The 15,867-nt window shown below is 36.7% G+C and overlaps 1 protein-coding gene across 3 annotated transcripts in view; it reads right to left on the minus strand.

The window, feature by feature from the left end:
- LOC132299683 (protein ALWAYS EARLY 3) overlaps window positions 1-15,867 on the minus strand; it is a 35,465-nt gene that overhangs the window by 2,797 nt on the left and 16,801 nt on the right. For all 3 annotated transcript variants that reach the window (XM_059796445.1, XM_059796446.1, XM_059796447.1), the window contains 9 exons: window positions 10,991-11,232; window positions 10,539-10,905; window positions 9,543-9,620; window positions 6,613-6,896; window positions 5,704-6,027; window positions 5,450-5,628; window positions 5,092-5,374; window positions 3,992-4,192; window positions 303-422 (listed from right to left, as the gene is read on the minus strand). In XM_059796445.1, the coding sequence (XP_059652428.1) occupies window positions 303-422; window positions 3,992-4,192; window positions 5,092-5,374; window positions 5,450-5,628; window positions 5,704-6,027; window positions 6,613-6,896; window positions 9,543-9,620; window positions 10,539-10,905; window positions 10,991-11,232 (2,078 nt within the window). The remainder of the gene's footprint in view (window positions 1-302; window positions 423-3,991; window positions 4,193-5,091; window positions 5,375-5,449; window positions 5,629-5,703; window positions 6,028-6,612; window positions 6,897-9,542; window positions 9,621-10,538; window positions 10,906-10,990; window positions 11,233-15,867) is intronic.

Raw genomic sequence — 15,867 nt, forward strand, 5'->3', positions numbered from 1 at the left:
ACAAAGGAAATCAGAATCAAACGCATACAGGATACACATTTATTCATTAAAGAACAAAAAACCTAAATTTATGGACACAATAAAATAATTGTAAGAAAATATAATAGAAAGAAAGAGCTAAAAAACATTAAGAAAATATAAGGGTTGTGATGGACCATTACCATCACAACCATCCAAGCCTCATTCAAACTATTCCTTAACATCAAGCTGGCGTTTACACACACACACACAGACCAATTGCATAAACACCAAACTGTGGCCTTTTCACCTAAAGCACAAATCAGATCAGAAAGAGAACATACATCAACTTCCCTTGCATGGATATGTGCCACCATAGAAGGCTGACTGTATGCTGCTTGCTGTGCACTAACAATGTCAACCGCTGCTGCTATAGCTCGTGACGTGGCATGGTTTGTGTCGACCTACACAAAAACTTAAATGTTCAGAATAAATTCAAAACAACAAAATATTAAGTTTAATATATTATATTTTAATCTATGTTCTCTGGAGAAAACATTATATGTTTGGATTTAAGTTAGAACAACAAATGTAAGTTTCAAGTGTTTTATTTTAATTTCTGATCAATGTCAGTAAAAAACTTACCACAAGTACTCTCATGATTATTCCTAAATTTAGAGAAAATTGCTTATAGTTTTGTGTTATTTAGTTTCTTGTGTGGCAGCTGTGCAAAAAAGATTTCTTAGTACCGTGTTTTTAGACTTGGACATAAAAGTGTCCAATTCTATACTGATTCAACCATCTACAGATCCAATATGGACAAAAGGAAAAAATAATATCTCCTCAAAGTAGATGTGCTTTCACAGCAAATATGCCACCTCACCCCCAATGGTACGGCAAGTTTAACCTGAGAGAAGCATGTACAAATCAAAGGGCACCTCATACAGTCAAAGTTCTTGCCTGGACAAAACACTGACAGAGGCAAACAGAAATGACTTGTTCCAGAGAAGTGAGAACAAATCCAATTAGTATGATGCATACAGCAACCACCAATTATATAGGTTTACTCTGGTCATTTTCCTTTTTCTTGTGTTTTCACCTTTTTGCACACGCCAGTATTATTGGTAACTGGAGAGTGCCGAAGGAGTTATCTCCCTTTGGCATAAAATCCCCAAACTTTAGGATCTTAGGAGAGTGGTAACCTGAAAGAGAAGGAATTAAGACTTTGGAGAGAGGTATGGAAGCATGGAGGAGATTCAAGAAAAGCACAGAACTTAAAATTTTTTTTTTTTTTTTTTGATAAGTTAAATAATTTAATTAAATAGTTATTTACTGATGGAGTGGGGATTTGAAACTGGACCGTTGGCCACAAGCAACACGTGCACTACCACTGGGCCATCACACCACATCCACATAGAACTTAAATTTTAATTAAAACAATTTAAGAACAACTTCAAACTTATATTCATTTGAAGACTGTTTGACTGCAAGATAGCTTAAGATTACCATCTAAGGAATACTACTCATCTCTCTTCATTTTTCAAAGAAAATGAAAGCTTTTGTTTAAAGTACAAGGTAGTTTTCTGGGTAATCTGGACAAATGATTATAAGAGTGTGCATTGATCATAATGGAACCAGAATAGAAAGAAGAGGAGACTACCAAAACAGAATATCTATTTTTTACAGGTTTTCATAAGCCTAAAGTTATGAGTGGGAGTTAATTGAAGCATGAACACCGGTTAAGACACGACATAAGCGGACAATCAGCAGTAACGCACCACAAATCTTTAAAAACTAGAGCATGGAAACAACAAAGATACGACAACGAAAAAGTATATGTTTATATATAATTATAGTATATATGACAAACATTACTTTAGAATAAGTGAATTTTACTCGGTAAGCGTAATATGAAAATTTGTAACCCATGAATCAAAATAATCAATAATCACCCATAAGTTATGGGTGATTATTGATTATTTTGATTGATTGGGTTACAAATTTTCATATTACCATAACAAAGACATTCTAAGAACACAATATATATATATTGAAGATATGGTGTTACTAGAGGAATTAGTGGAGAAAAATCCTCCTTGTTTCCTATTTTCTAATTCTTTCCATTCTCATAACTTTTTCTCCTATATAAAGGAGCCTCCACCATTGTATTGTGTATGAATTGAGAGAGTATTATAAAAGTGATGTAGCCCTTTGGGCTCTTTGTGCCGTGGATGTAGGCCCTAATGGCTGAACCACGTAATATATGTGTGTTCTACTTGTTTTATTTATCTCTTCGCTTCCGTTTTATGCTTTACAACATGGTGTCAGAGCCTAATTTCTCTTCCTATGTTCGGACCCCTATTTTGGGGTATTCCCTTAGCATCTGAAACGTTGCTAAGGATTTCTCGGTGCTATTTGTGACTTGTTTGGGCTGCTGGTTTGTTCGGCATTAATGTTCTTCGCCTTTGCCGTGTCTCCGGCAGTTTTTATTGACTCGTTTGGGCTACCGATGTGTTCAGTAGCATTCTTTTCGTCTTTGCCGTGCCTCCGGCAGTTTCTATCAACTTGTTTGGGCTGCCGGTGTGTTCGGTAGTATTGTCCTCGCCTTTGCCGTTTCTCCGGCAGTTTTTTGTTGACTTGTTTGGGCTGTCGGTGTGTTCGGTAGCATTATTCTTCGTCTTCTCTCTTCTCTCTTCATCATTCACACTTGTTGTTACTCGTCATCTCAATGACAAGTTGGGAATTCATGCTCCAACTTGAGGGGGAGTATTGAAGATTTGATGGAGGAATCAGTGGAAGAAAATCTTCAATAATATATGACATTGATGGCTCTATGAAATTAAAAAAATTATCCTTATATTATAGACATGTTTAAGATGTGTCCAAGAAGTATCATATTCAGCACGTGTCCTACATGGACATGACTCCTTAAAAGTGCCTGCTTCTTTAAGGAATATCCATCAAGTTGGTGTGGAACTATGTGTCCTAGTTTCCATTTGACAGACTTATAATTTCCCCATCATTATCAAATCACCTAACTCCCCAGCTTGTAATCTATGTTCCTTCTTTACTAATAACATTGTCACCCACCAAAGAGAATCAATATTCATTAAAAATGACTGAAGAGAAACTAAAATTTTGATGAAGAGACATAAAATATTCCACTCTACCTAAACAAATGAGAAGTGTGTGTATATATATATATATATGTTACATTGTGTTATGGCCAGGGATTGTTGGGATTTGATGCTTGGCTTGTTTGGGATCCCTTGGGTCATGCCTTGTTCTTCCAGAGGGCTGATTGAGGCTTGAAGAGGTTTTTCAGTGGGGGCCCTCATTCAGGATGCTTGGAGGGCTACGCCTCTTTGTATTTGGTGGTGCATTTGGCTCGAGCAGAATCAAAGATATTTTGATGGAAAGGAGAAGCCGATTGCTATGCTTAAGTTTTCTATTATTTCCACTCTTTTTTGTTGGGTTTTTTGGGAGAGATTATAGATCTATTGAGGAGATCATTGTTTTTTTGGCCTCTTTGAAGGCTTGAGGCGCTATTTAGCCTTGTGTTGTCCTTTGGGTTCCGCTACCCCTTGGAGCGTCTTTCAATAAATTTTACTTATAAAAAAAAAAAAAAACAATCCATTAAAACTACAGTTGTCCATACACTACTAGTTAACAAACTCAACTAAATGCCTAATTCTTCATTTTCACAGTCCAAACACCTACAGTCAATATCCACAAAACTGTTGCATCCATTATAACGCAAAGCTTGTATGCATGCTTTCTGGTCATCAAATTTAACAGGTTCAACTGGTGAAGGTTCTAATCATTGCCAAGGGGGAAAAAAAAGTTCTAACAATTATAAATACAACCTAAAAAAGTAAAAACAGACACAAGGTAAAAATAAGATATTCTTGTCATAATGAGACAAACACCAACAATAAAAGAAGTCCGTACTGGAAAGTGGATTGCAATAAATTGAATTATGAGTTTTGGAATTAGAAAATTTCAATGGTTATAGCCTTATACGAATACCAACCTTCTCCTTTTTCACAGTATGCATAGGACTGCATGCATTATCCAGATGCCCAATAGGAGCAAAAACCATAGGGCCACCAATATTTGATTGTCCAGCTTTTGATCCTCTTGATTCGATGACAAATTTGTCAAATGCAATGTGCTGTTTCCTTAGAGCTTCTGGCATATTTTCCAATGGATTCAAAGGCATGCAATCAATATCCTGCAATTAAAGATCAATAATCCACTGTCACTCCAATGGGAAGCGGTAGATAGTTCTTATATGGAATAATAATTTGATACCAATGCCTGACCAACATCAAATAAAAGTTAAAATTGCAGACAGTGCATCATTTTGGTGGAAGAAAGAGAAGAGGGAGGGCGAGGGGGCAATTACAGAAGCATAAATTTGGCTGAACATCACGAGGCATTTTGAATAAAAGAACACTGCTTATTTATTTAATTTTTTTATTTTATATTTTCTATATCTTTTAACAAAATGGGAAGAAAAAAGTAGTAGTTTAGAAAAGGAAAGAAATGATTAGGTAAACTACTAATGACACCGTGTTAATAACCATGGCAACTGGAGAGAGAGAGAGTGGTAAGTCCACAGGTTCTCAAACTGAAACCTTTTTTAACAAAATATAATTAATTAATATGGTAAGTAGCAAGCAAAGCAGCAGTACTTTACTGTAATTGTTAATATGGGAGTACCATCATAAAAAATTGTAACTTTATAGCAAGACAACTTGCCAAATCTGATCAAAATTATACATATCAGGTTGAATTACTATAAGGTCAGCAATCAGCAATCAGTGCAGCAGAAGCAATGGGGAAGTTCAACAAATGAGCAACTCATAAGCGTCTCAACAATTATATGGTTTTAGAATAAATAAGTAATGGTGATAAGTTTGAGAAAAGTAAGAAAGTCTGCGAAATATAGGTAATGTTTAACATTACTAAAGGAGACATGAAATGTCCATTAGAAATATTGCATTTAATCTGTTTTACTTGTCCTGGTGCTAGAATGGTGCAAATTGAGAACATCTTCTGGACAGGGCAATATGGGAAAATAAAAAAGACAAAAGAATGACCAGAATAATTTTGTAAAGAATGCATCACCATCACAAATTCAACCCCTAACTCTGGAAGGTCAAACTGAACCCTGCACTTGTTACGATCAACGGTGAGCACACTTCCATTGTGAACTTCTCTTGATTTGGGATGAAGTGCAATTACTCGTTGTCCAACAGATAATGGTCGTGCTAAATCTGTTGGTAGTCCGTCCCCAATACCAGTTCGAAGTTCAGTATAATGTTTTCTAACAGATGTCCGGTACTGCAAAAGCTTCTCCTTTTCCTCACGCAAAAACTGTTCAGAAAATCTCCGAGGTTTGCCAAGGGAGCTAAATGGATAAGGAAATAAATATTAATAAGATCTGTTATGAACAATGATAATTACAGAGTCAACAAACTGGTACCTTCTAATGACACCCCACTCGACACGAGTTAGTCTAGGAATATGTCCAAGTCCAACATGATCCAAGTATTCCACAAACTCCCTTTTAGCAAACCAAGGGTAATCGATTGCATTATAGAACCACTCAAACGTGCACCACCTCCGAACCATGTACGATGAGAGACAACAAGAAAGCATATCCTGCAAATTCAATATGAGGTTTAATATAGATTCACATTCTAGGAAAACTGATTAATATACAGAGGATGATATAACCTTCCGATAGAATACTCCCTCCTTGAGTGAAGTAGAGTATTTATTAGGCAAATCTTTTGAAATAATTTCACGGGACATCATGCCGTCTTGGATTGACATTCTCTTTGGATCCATCTTACGCCTACTTCTTTGTTTGGTTAGAGAGTTGACCTGGCTTCTAGCAGGAGCCTCCGCAGTTGATACTGCCAAATCGATCCCTGATTGCTGATCACTATTTGAAGAACATTCTGCAGTTTTGAATGATTTCAATTGTTTTGAAGGAGCAAAATTTTGACCAGTACGTTTAGCTTTGAAGACAGAATTTTCATCCTCTTTAGAAAAGGCCTGAGAAACATTTGCATAGGAAACAAAGAAATGTGAATCAACATGGAAACTACAGAACCTATTTAACCCTCAAAGAGAGTGATGATTCTAAAATCTAATTGCCAAAAGGGAAAAGGGTAAAAATTAAAGATGTCATTCACCTCCTACCTTAAATACTCCAATAGCAGCACAATGTCTCATATGTAAATATCGAAATCCATGAATCCATAGTACGAAGAAGAAGAAGAAGACTTATGCAAGACACTTGGAGATTAAAATACTTGTTTTCAGGAACAAAAAACTATTTGCTTCTACAGAAACATTTAACAATGCAATCTCCAAAGGTTCATTTAAATAAGAATTGTACGAGCTTCAAATTTTAGATCTACAGATCGTATGAGAAGTTGGTGTGACCATTAGATCAATCCATGAAGAAAAAAAATTATGCCCATAAAAAGAGCAATGGGGAGAAAAGATAAATATATATATATATATATATATATATATATATATATAAATTAAAAAAAAAAAAAAAAAGAACAAACAAATAATAAAACCAAACACCTAAAGAAGATTCCATTTAATAGAGTTCTAATCTCTACAAACCTTCAAAGAGGAGAATTTGTGTTTTCGTTTCCACACTTTACTGCTGGACTGAGGTTGCTGTTCTCCTTCAGAAAGAGAATTAGCAATGACTGCAGAGTCCCTTCCAAGTTTAGATTTTCCAGACATAGAAGCCTCAGCTCCAGAAAATGCATAGAAGGCTTTTTCTCTAACACCCAACAGTTTGGTTTCGTCTTTTCCATGGCTCCCAGGCATAGCTTCGGGCACACTAGACCTATCAGCTACATCAAGAGTTGGATTTTCCTCGTTCAACTGCTCAGAGGATTCTTAACCCAAAAAATAAAATGAATTAAAAACAATAGTATAAATTGCATACCCAAACATCATGCGCGAAAACAACTCCAGAATGCAATTTAAAACCCACATATTAGGTTGACATACAACATGATTTTAAGTTTCATCACTCAAATAAATTCAAAGCCTCCTCCATTAAAGAGAAGAGTGGAACAATCAGCAACAATACACGACTAGACATAAAGATACTGCCAAAGAAGAATAATGAATCTCCATGAGACACTGGACCACCTAAGGTGGGTCTTATTAGAGGACAAACTCACAAATCTCCATGAGAGGACAAACCACCCTAGGTGGCCCTATGAACAAAAAGAATATCACGCATTGCCCATAATTCGTAATATCAAAGTTGAAAGGAGTATTTACAATAGATTTAATCACCAACCGAATCCCACAAGCTGTTAGCTAGAGTAAGAAAGCTGTTGTTGGAGTAAATTACCAACTAAGTAGCACAAGCAAAAACATGGGACATGGACCTGATACATGGATACGCAACACATAAAATCCTAAAGGAGTAGGACATGGACACGGTGTGGATACGGCTATATATTTCTTTTATGTGTTTATTGAATAATACAAATATAGAAATTTAATTAATTTTAAAATTTACTTATATGTTAAGAGTTACATAATTTAGCAGATGAAGCTATTGGAATGCGAAAAGAGTATTATATTATATATATCACTACTTTCCTACTTTATCATCACAATTTATTATCCTATATATATGAAAATTTATTGCATGCTTGAAACCATGTGTACAACTTTAATTTTTCTTTAAGGAGAGTTCATATTGTGATTATTCAAGCTGACTACTCTTGGATGTATTTGTGTTATATAAAACTTGTGCTTGGAGCCTTGGAGTGTTTAGAATGTGTGAACCAAGTGTTCAGGATGTGTCTTGCTAGGGATGTGTTGGCTAAGTGCTTGAAATAATGACATTTATTGCTACATTGTGTGTGTGCGTGTTGAAAGTTTATTTGATATCTGCATAAACTCCATGTTCATATTATGAAATTCCTAGTATAGAAATTAGAAAATTACAAAAAGAATTTTAGTTGTTGTATATGATAGAATATTTCCTTCGTCATAAAGTTTTTTAGTTGTCATGTGTAATAGAACATTTCCTGTCATAAAGTTTTTTAGTTGTCATATATAATAGAACATTTCATGTCATAAAGTTTTTTAGTTGTCATGTATAATAGAACATTTCCTTCATATCTACTTTTTAATAATTTGAAGTGTCAGATATCCATGTCATATCACGTCCATGTCCTGACTTTGTGATACTTAGAGCATGGCTTTTTCCTGCATCAACATAAGATAGGAAGATTTCCTTCGTTTTTATAATTATATGTTTGATATTTCAAATGGACAACAGTGCATTTCTACTGTATGCTTGCTTCAATTGTTTCTTGTCAAAAAAAAAAATTGTCCCAAAGCCATCACAGGAAGGTTGATCATAGTTTCTTTGGAAAACATTGTGTGATGTTGTGACCCGAATTTTGTTTCAGCTCGACCCAGTTGACCAGAAAAGGGTTTCGGGGGCATCAGCCCCGAGGAAAATTCTTTAACTCGTTTTCTGCTTGCGGATCATGGACTCTATTTAGTACTCTCTTGTAGCCCAAAATATAAGAGCATTAAGGGTTTGGAGTGGGATAGAGAGAAACACTAAAGGTCAAAGAAAAGAGAGTGAGAGCGAAAGTTAGGGTTTCGGGTTGAAACTTCTAATGTCCTGATTTTTGCATCGTAAAATCTTTCACTGAATTTTCACCGTGAACGTGGGCACAACTTGTGTCAAACCACGTAAATCTTTGTGTTCTTCGTGTGTGGCGTGTTTACCTTTCAGTCGCGATTCTTGTTTTGTTCTTGGTTCACTTCATTTGTCGTAACCATTCCTTCGTTTATGATTAATCATTATTCCTCAGCTTTTCAAGGGCTAAGATAATTCCCTGCCTTCAAAACATCAACTGTATATCCAGGGGCGGAGCCAGGAATGTTTAATTGGGGGGGCCAAAAAAAAATTTCCACCCTCTTTGTAATGTATACTTTTAAAAACATGTTTATGTACAATATGAGAAGAAAAAATGAAAAGAATTACAATTATTTATTTAATTTTTCTACCTAAAACCACAATTAATACCATAAATATATATATACTATTAAAACAAATTTCAAAAAAATTTAGGGGGGGCCAGCTTTAATTTTCCTACTATAATTACAATTAATAACCTAAATTATGTATTATTAACAGAGGTTTCAAAAAAAATTGGGAAGTCCCCCCCTCCCTCCGCCCCAGTATATCAGAAAAAAGAAAAATTATTGAAATCTGAAACCATGAAACAATGCAATGTAAACAAGCATATAGAGTTCTTTGTCATGCCCTGAATTTTAACATTAGATCACAAGAAACAAACAAATTTCAAGTCACACTGAATAACATTGACAAAACCATAACTCGTAGTTGAAATTACAATATATACAAAAACAGAAAGACATGTATTATACTTATATGCATATTGGTACACGCGCATACATTTTTTTTATGAACACAAGCGCGCGCACACACATAGAGAGAAAGAGATAAGAGAGATAAAACTAGTAGAGCATCAATTTACCAGATTCTATTGTCGATGCTGGCATCATCAGAGATAGATCCGCCAATGTTTGCAAGGCATCCAAGGCAGCGCTTTCATCTACATGAAAAAGAGTCACAGGAAAGAATGAGTCTCGATCATACAAAAATTACAACAAAATTTCTTTCTTAAACAGAAAATCTGCATCATGAGCAAACAGCTTTCGGAAAATAGTGAATATCCATTTAGAAAGTTCTGGTAAACCATTTTAAATTTAAAACTTTTCAATGAACGGATATGCTCAACAAACACAAGTTTATCTATTAAAAATAAAATTCTTCTGAAACATCCAGGAAACTTGTTTCCCAATATTTTCCTATAATTATGTGAAATTATTCCACATTAAGGTTCTCCAACTGCAATTATTTTGTTACTTAATATGTTTCCTACTCATTGCTTCTAGAATCCATGTAAGACCTCATTCCCATATCCCACACGGGTAATCAGCCATTCAAGAGCTTCAGTCACATATGAAAAGAAAATTAGACAATTCCAGTCTTCTACAAAATGCAAAATGTAAACACAAAATTTTCATTCTACCATATAAACAAAGGTTTTTTTTTGTTTTAACTCGCAACTTCACATAATGAACCGTCAATAGAGAAATCTGATATTGGGATGGACAATACTTGCCTCCTTACCAGTAAGAAGGAGCCACCTCCAAACTGTGGGACAATAATAATGAGAAATTTGAGGCTTTTTTTCTTTTTTTGTTTTTACATATTTAAATTCAAGGAGAAGGCTTGTCATCCTATTATTATACCACACCAGTGGCCTAGAGGAGGTTCCTCCTTACTGGTGTGAAGGCAAATATTATCCTCTTGAGACTTTGTGGAAATGAAAGGATGTTAATAGTGAAAAACTTGCAAAAATTAAAACTGAAAATACACAAAGACCCCCACCCTTCCCTGACACAATAAAGAGATCAAAGAATATTTAAACTTAAAAGACAATGAAATAATGCGCCATTAAACATACCTCCAAAAAAAAGTTTCTTGTCCCTCCTCCTTTTAGACTGAGAAAAGGACCGCTCAATTTTCACATTTGTAACCTTGATGTTTCTCTTCGCATCCCTCACATTAAGACCTTCAGTGCCACTACATTCCTCCCGACCATCATCAAATTGGATGGTTCTGATGTCTTTAACATTTTCTCTCTTCCTATAAACTTTTTTCCCCTTCTGATAGACTTCTGTTGTATCAACAACTTCAACATCCATCAAAGCACTTGTATCTCCAGGATAATCTCCATTTTCAGCTCCCCTGCTGTTTAAACTGCTCTCCAAACAGTCTTCATCCATTCCAGTATCATGCAGCTTGGCTTTAGCCATCTGTGATTTCAAATGCTGTCACACGTGAACAAGTAATCACAATTAATAACAACATCATAGAAGCAACAAAAGCAACAATTAAAAATATTGCAACTACTACCATCCTTTCCTGACTCTGAAGAAGCAAGGGTTTCATGCGCTCTGTTTTAAATGGAGAGTGAGAAACTTGGAGGGGACCACCTCTCTGTGAGGCCTCTGTTAGTGCTAATGCTGCCACATGTGCAACTTTGTCCACCTCTGACTTCCATCCTTTTTTACTAGGTGAATCATAGCTTTCCCCATCATATTTTCTAAATGAATAAGAAACAGGATAGCGAGGTGTCCTTTTCCCAACAGCACAGCCTACAATAATATTATAATTGTCAAAATTCAGGCCTCAAAGAAGATTATAGCTCATTCAAACATAACATAAGAAAGAACTTTGAGTGGTCAATCCAGTTTGCACAATTATAGAAGATTTATTACACTCAAATTTACATAATCTGCAATTGGGAAAAAGAGAAATAAACCAATATACTGAAAAAGTAAAACAGTGCAATGATACTTTAAGTTCTCTTGCAACCTGAATTACTGAGGCCCCGTTTGGAATGCGTTGTGTTTTGTAGTGTTTTGTTTTAGTCTAAAACAGAACAAGTGTTTTGTCATGTTTTGTTCTAAGATGAGAACAAAACATGTTTGGCGAGGATCAAAACATCCAAACATCCATGAACCCAATCTCTCTCTCCTCAAAACATCCACGAACCCAATCTCTCTCTCTCTCTCCTCCTCCTTCACTCTTTCCTCGCACCCATCTCACTCTCCTCTCATCACCTCCTCTATCTCTCCGAGCAACACCCAGATCATCTCCGATTACGGCATCCGCCACCACTGCCGCCATAGAAGTAGAGCCGCAAACCACCGCCGCCACTCCTTCCAAGTCCCTGCGTTTCCAGGTCGGCCACGGCTTCGACCTCCACAGATTGGAACCTGGAAACCCCTCATCATCGGCAGCATCGATATCCCTCATGATAGAGGCTGCGAGGCTCACTCCGATGGTAAATCAAACGACATAAATGGGTTTTAATATTTTGAACAATCTGAAATGATATGCCAATATGGGTTTTGATATAGGTAATAGGTTTTGAACTTTTGATTCTTCCAGACAGATAGATAAACTGAAATATATGGGTTTTGAACTTCTGATTCTTGTAGATTTTGTAGTTTGCAAAGGCAGAGAGAAAGAGAGGGCAAGTTCAGAGTTGAGAACGAGAATAGAGATGGAGGCGGGTTTTGAACTTCTGATTCTTGTAGATTTTGTAGTTTGCAATTGCAGAGAGAGAGAGGGGGCAAGTTCCAGAGTTGAGAACGAGAATAGAGATGGAGGCGATTGGGAGGCTGAAATGATTTGCCCTAAAAAAAAATTTTATTACCCCCGCTACAGTAAAAAATGGGCCTGGAACAACATAAAACACCAAATTTTTGTTCCAGCTATTGGGCCCAAAATCCTGGAGTGTTCTGGTACTGTTGAAAACAAAACAAGGCGGGCCAAACATGTTTTGGACTAAAAATGGGCTACTGTAGCAGGCCGGGAACATTACAAAACAAAACACAACACTTCCCAAACAGGGCCTAAGGGTCACACTTGTATTAAGAACTATCCCTGTACACAGGAACTAGTAAAGTTTGTTTTATCGTCTAGTCTGATACAGATTTAAGATTATGGATGGTAAAACCAATGACTTCCATGCAGATTTCGCTCCTGAGATATCATCCTTGAACCTAAGCAGCTAGCCGATTTCAAACAGAATTCCATTTGCACAGAGAGAGAGAGAGAGAGAGGGAGAGATTTTGATTGTTAAAGCTCAATGAACAAGAAAAGGCACTGAAGCATCAGTTGTTAACAAGGGTCACGAAAATAAGAACCATCACTTACCAATGAGTCAAAGCCCATGCGGATATAATATGAGCATGTAGAAAACCATTGACAACTGCAATATAGACACAATGGTGGTTTATGATATATCATCCACAACCAGTTTGCTGAAACTTAAAAGGGTGAGTGCTCATATTTAACTAGGGATGGATTTCCAACTTCCTTTTGAGTTTAGCAAAAATAGTAACAAACCTGGAGAGAACCCCAAGGCTCTCTATTTTCTGCCATCATACTTTCTTTCCCCGGTCTTTCTCTTTCTTCTCTTCTTTCTTCTCTTTCATTTTTTCATGAGTAAATTAATTAATTCCTAGGGTCACATCTCACCACCCAATAATAACTATAATACATTCACATGTTCAGCCCACTGATGGAAGAAAATCTTGCCACATGTAAGACTTGTTACACCCCCTCTCTATCAGCTTGAGCATTGACAGGAGGAAGTCGTTAACACTTAACACCAATCCATTCCCCAAAACTCAAAATGGATCATAAACTGATAGATAATCAACTAATCATTACCCAGTGTGGTCCCCGTTAATCGAAGATGCTGGGAAGAGTGGACTAAATAGAGACCTAACCTTTTGACACATTTGCACAAAGTGACTGCTCTCAAGATTTGAACCCGCATTCTCACACAACACAACTAGAGAAAAAGATAAAAAAAGAAAAAATTAAATAAATAAATCAAAGAAATACTTAAGTGCCTACTAAGAACAAAAAAATCATGAGTTAATTTTGTTGACCCCAAGGTTTCAACCCAAGAGTAAAAGGTAATTTTGATTATAAGAAGTGTTGTACTAATGTCCACTTGAGTGTGTTCAATAGGTTTATCTTAAATTCGAGTGAACTAATGGATCAATGGCAAAGCCAAGAAGGATCCGAGTCTTGAAGATGAAATCTAAAAGATCAAAAGACATTGAAGTCAAAGATGAAGACATTGGGTAGATAGTCCATGGTGAGAGCTAGAACTCAATGTATAGTTATTTCTGAGTAACTAAGTTTGAAGCTCAAAATATAGGAGTTAGTTTCTAGGACCTAACGCATATCACTCATTTGATCCCTAGACACTTAGCAATAGGCCTTGGACATTGAACCAATGCATAAGGTCCTAATTGCAGCAGACTGCTCTTGTAGAGCCAGTCGACTAATGTTGACCAGAGCCTCCACTAGTTGAAGCTTCAATGAATCCGTCGACTTAAAATGACAAATCAGTCAACTCATTCTTTTCAGAATGTGGCCATCACCGAGTCGACTAATCCCAAAGGACTAGTCGACTGGTTTTGTCTAGAGAGTTTTAAGCACTCAGAAGACTAACAAATCAATTGACTCATTCACAAGGATCAGCAGATTGTTCTAGCCAGACCAGTCAACTGCTTTATGCATTAATCGCTGCTTTAATCAAAATTTGAAATCTAACGGTTAGTTCAACTGTCCCTTCACGCATTAAATGCCCCGAACAGTTATATTTTGTATGGGACTATAAATATGGCCTTGTACCAACATTTCTACGCATAAGACACCATTGAAACATTTATTGAGCATCATTTATTGAGATTATACACATTTGACTTAGAATTAAACTTCAACTTGATTATTCAATCTTAACTCTAGGATTGTGAGCTTACACTGTACAAATCTACCTTTCAAGAGAGTTATTGTTGTACACACATTGATTATGTGACGTCCCACATTGCCTAGAGGGAGAGGTTTCATGGACATCCCCTAACTATGTAGAAACGTTTTGAAAACCGGAGCACAGAGAGTGTTGAAATACCTTTATTATTTTTATTTTTATTAGCTGTTTTTAGCCTTTTATTATGTGTTTTATGTAAGATCCCTATAATCATAGGATCACATAGATAAGATCCCTGTAATTATGGGATCCCGTAGATAAGATCCCATAATCATGGGTTCACATAAATTTTGGCATATTTTCTGTCTTTCTTTGATTTGGTTTCCTTTCTTTGTACCATATTCTTGTATATAAATATAGATCTTGGCTCTCGGTTTGAGTAAGCCAAAACCCAAAACTTCTTTTTTTTGGTATCAAAGCTCAACAAAAACCTTCGCCTCCCCAACACCGCCACCTTCTCTTTTCCTCTCTCCATTTTCCCTCACCTCCGGCGCACCTCCATCTCCTCCCAGCCCTTACGCCGGACCCCTCGAGTAACCCTCTGTTTTTGACTCCTTTTTTAGGAGAATTCCCTTAGGTTTTTTTATGATCTAAGGGTCCTTTTGGTGTTTTTTTTTTTTCCTTTGTGGGCTGCCGGTGTTTGTTCGGCAACATATTTGGAGGAAAGCGCCGATTTTTCCGGCATTGTTTTTCTCTTCCTCCCTCTTCGACATGTGGACCAGCCTTAGTTTGGTACTACGAGTGATTCTAGTAGCCAAAATGACACTTTATCTTCGGGCCGTGGCCGCACTGCCGCAGTAGCCGATACTATTGGTGGGTATACTACTCTACAGATTGTTGTCCCTCCTACTTCAACTCCTCCCATACCATCTTTTCAGGACTTCAAATAGTTACAGTCCTAGATTGGTCAACTTCAGGAGCAGTTCGGAGCCTTATCTACCAGGGCCGGCTCTTTTACTCTCACGACTACTATAGCTACAGGTACTCCTTCTGCTTATCACGTTAAAGCGGGAAAACCTACTTGGGTTCTGGATTCCAGAGCCAATGATCACATGACTGGTGAGTTGTCATTATTTTCTACTCCCGTTAACCCTGTTAGTCAGGCTGTTAGTCTAGCCGATGGGTCAACCACCATTATTCGTCGCAAAAGAAATGTTCATCTATATCCTGATATTATTTTGCCATATGTTCTTTATGTTCCTAATTTTGCATTTAATCTTCTATCGGTTAGCAAACTTGCCAAATCACTAAACTGTGCAGTGATTTTCTTTCCTCATTAAAGGACCTGCATTCGAAGAGGATTTTTGGCAAGGGATATGAGCACGATGGCCTCTACAACTTTAGGGATCCTCTACCGACACCTTCTCCAAGAAAGATCGAAGTTAGGGAATCTCACAAGTGCCCTAAGCCATGACACAATACTCAGCCTCTG

This window comes from Cornus florida, unplaced genomic scaffold (genome assembly GCF_030987335.1).
Source record: "Cornus florida cultivar Cherokee Brave unplaced genomic scaffold, ASM3098733v1 CherokeeBrave_3.0.0_Hap2_Chr03, whole genome shotgun sequence".
In the NCBI taxonomy this organism is placed as follows: domain Eukaryota; kingdom Viridiplantae; phylum Streptophyta; class Magnoliopsida; order Cornales; family Cornaceae; genus Cornus; species Cornus florida.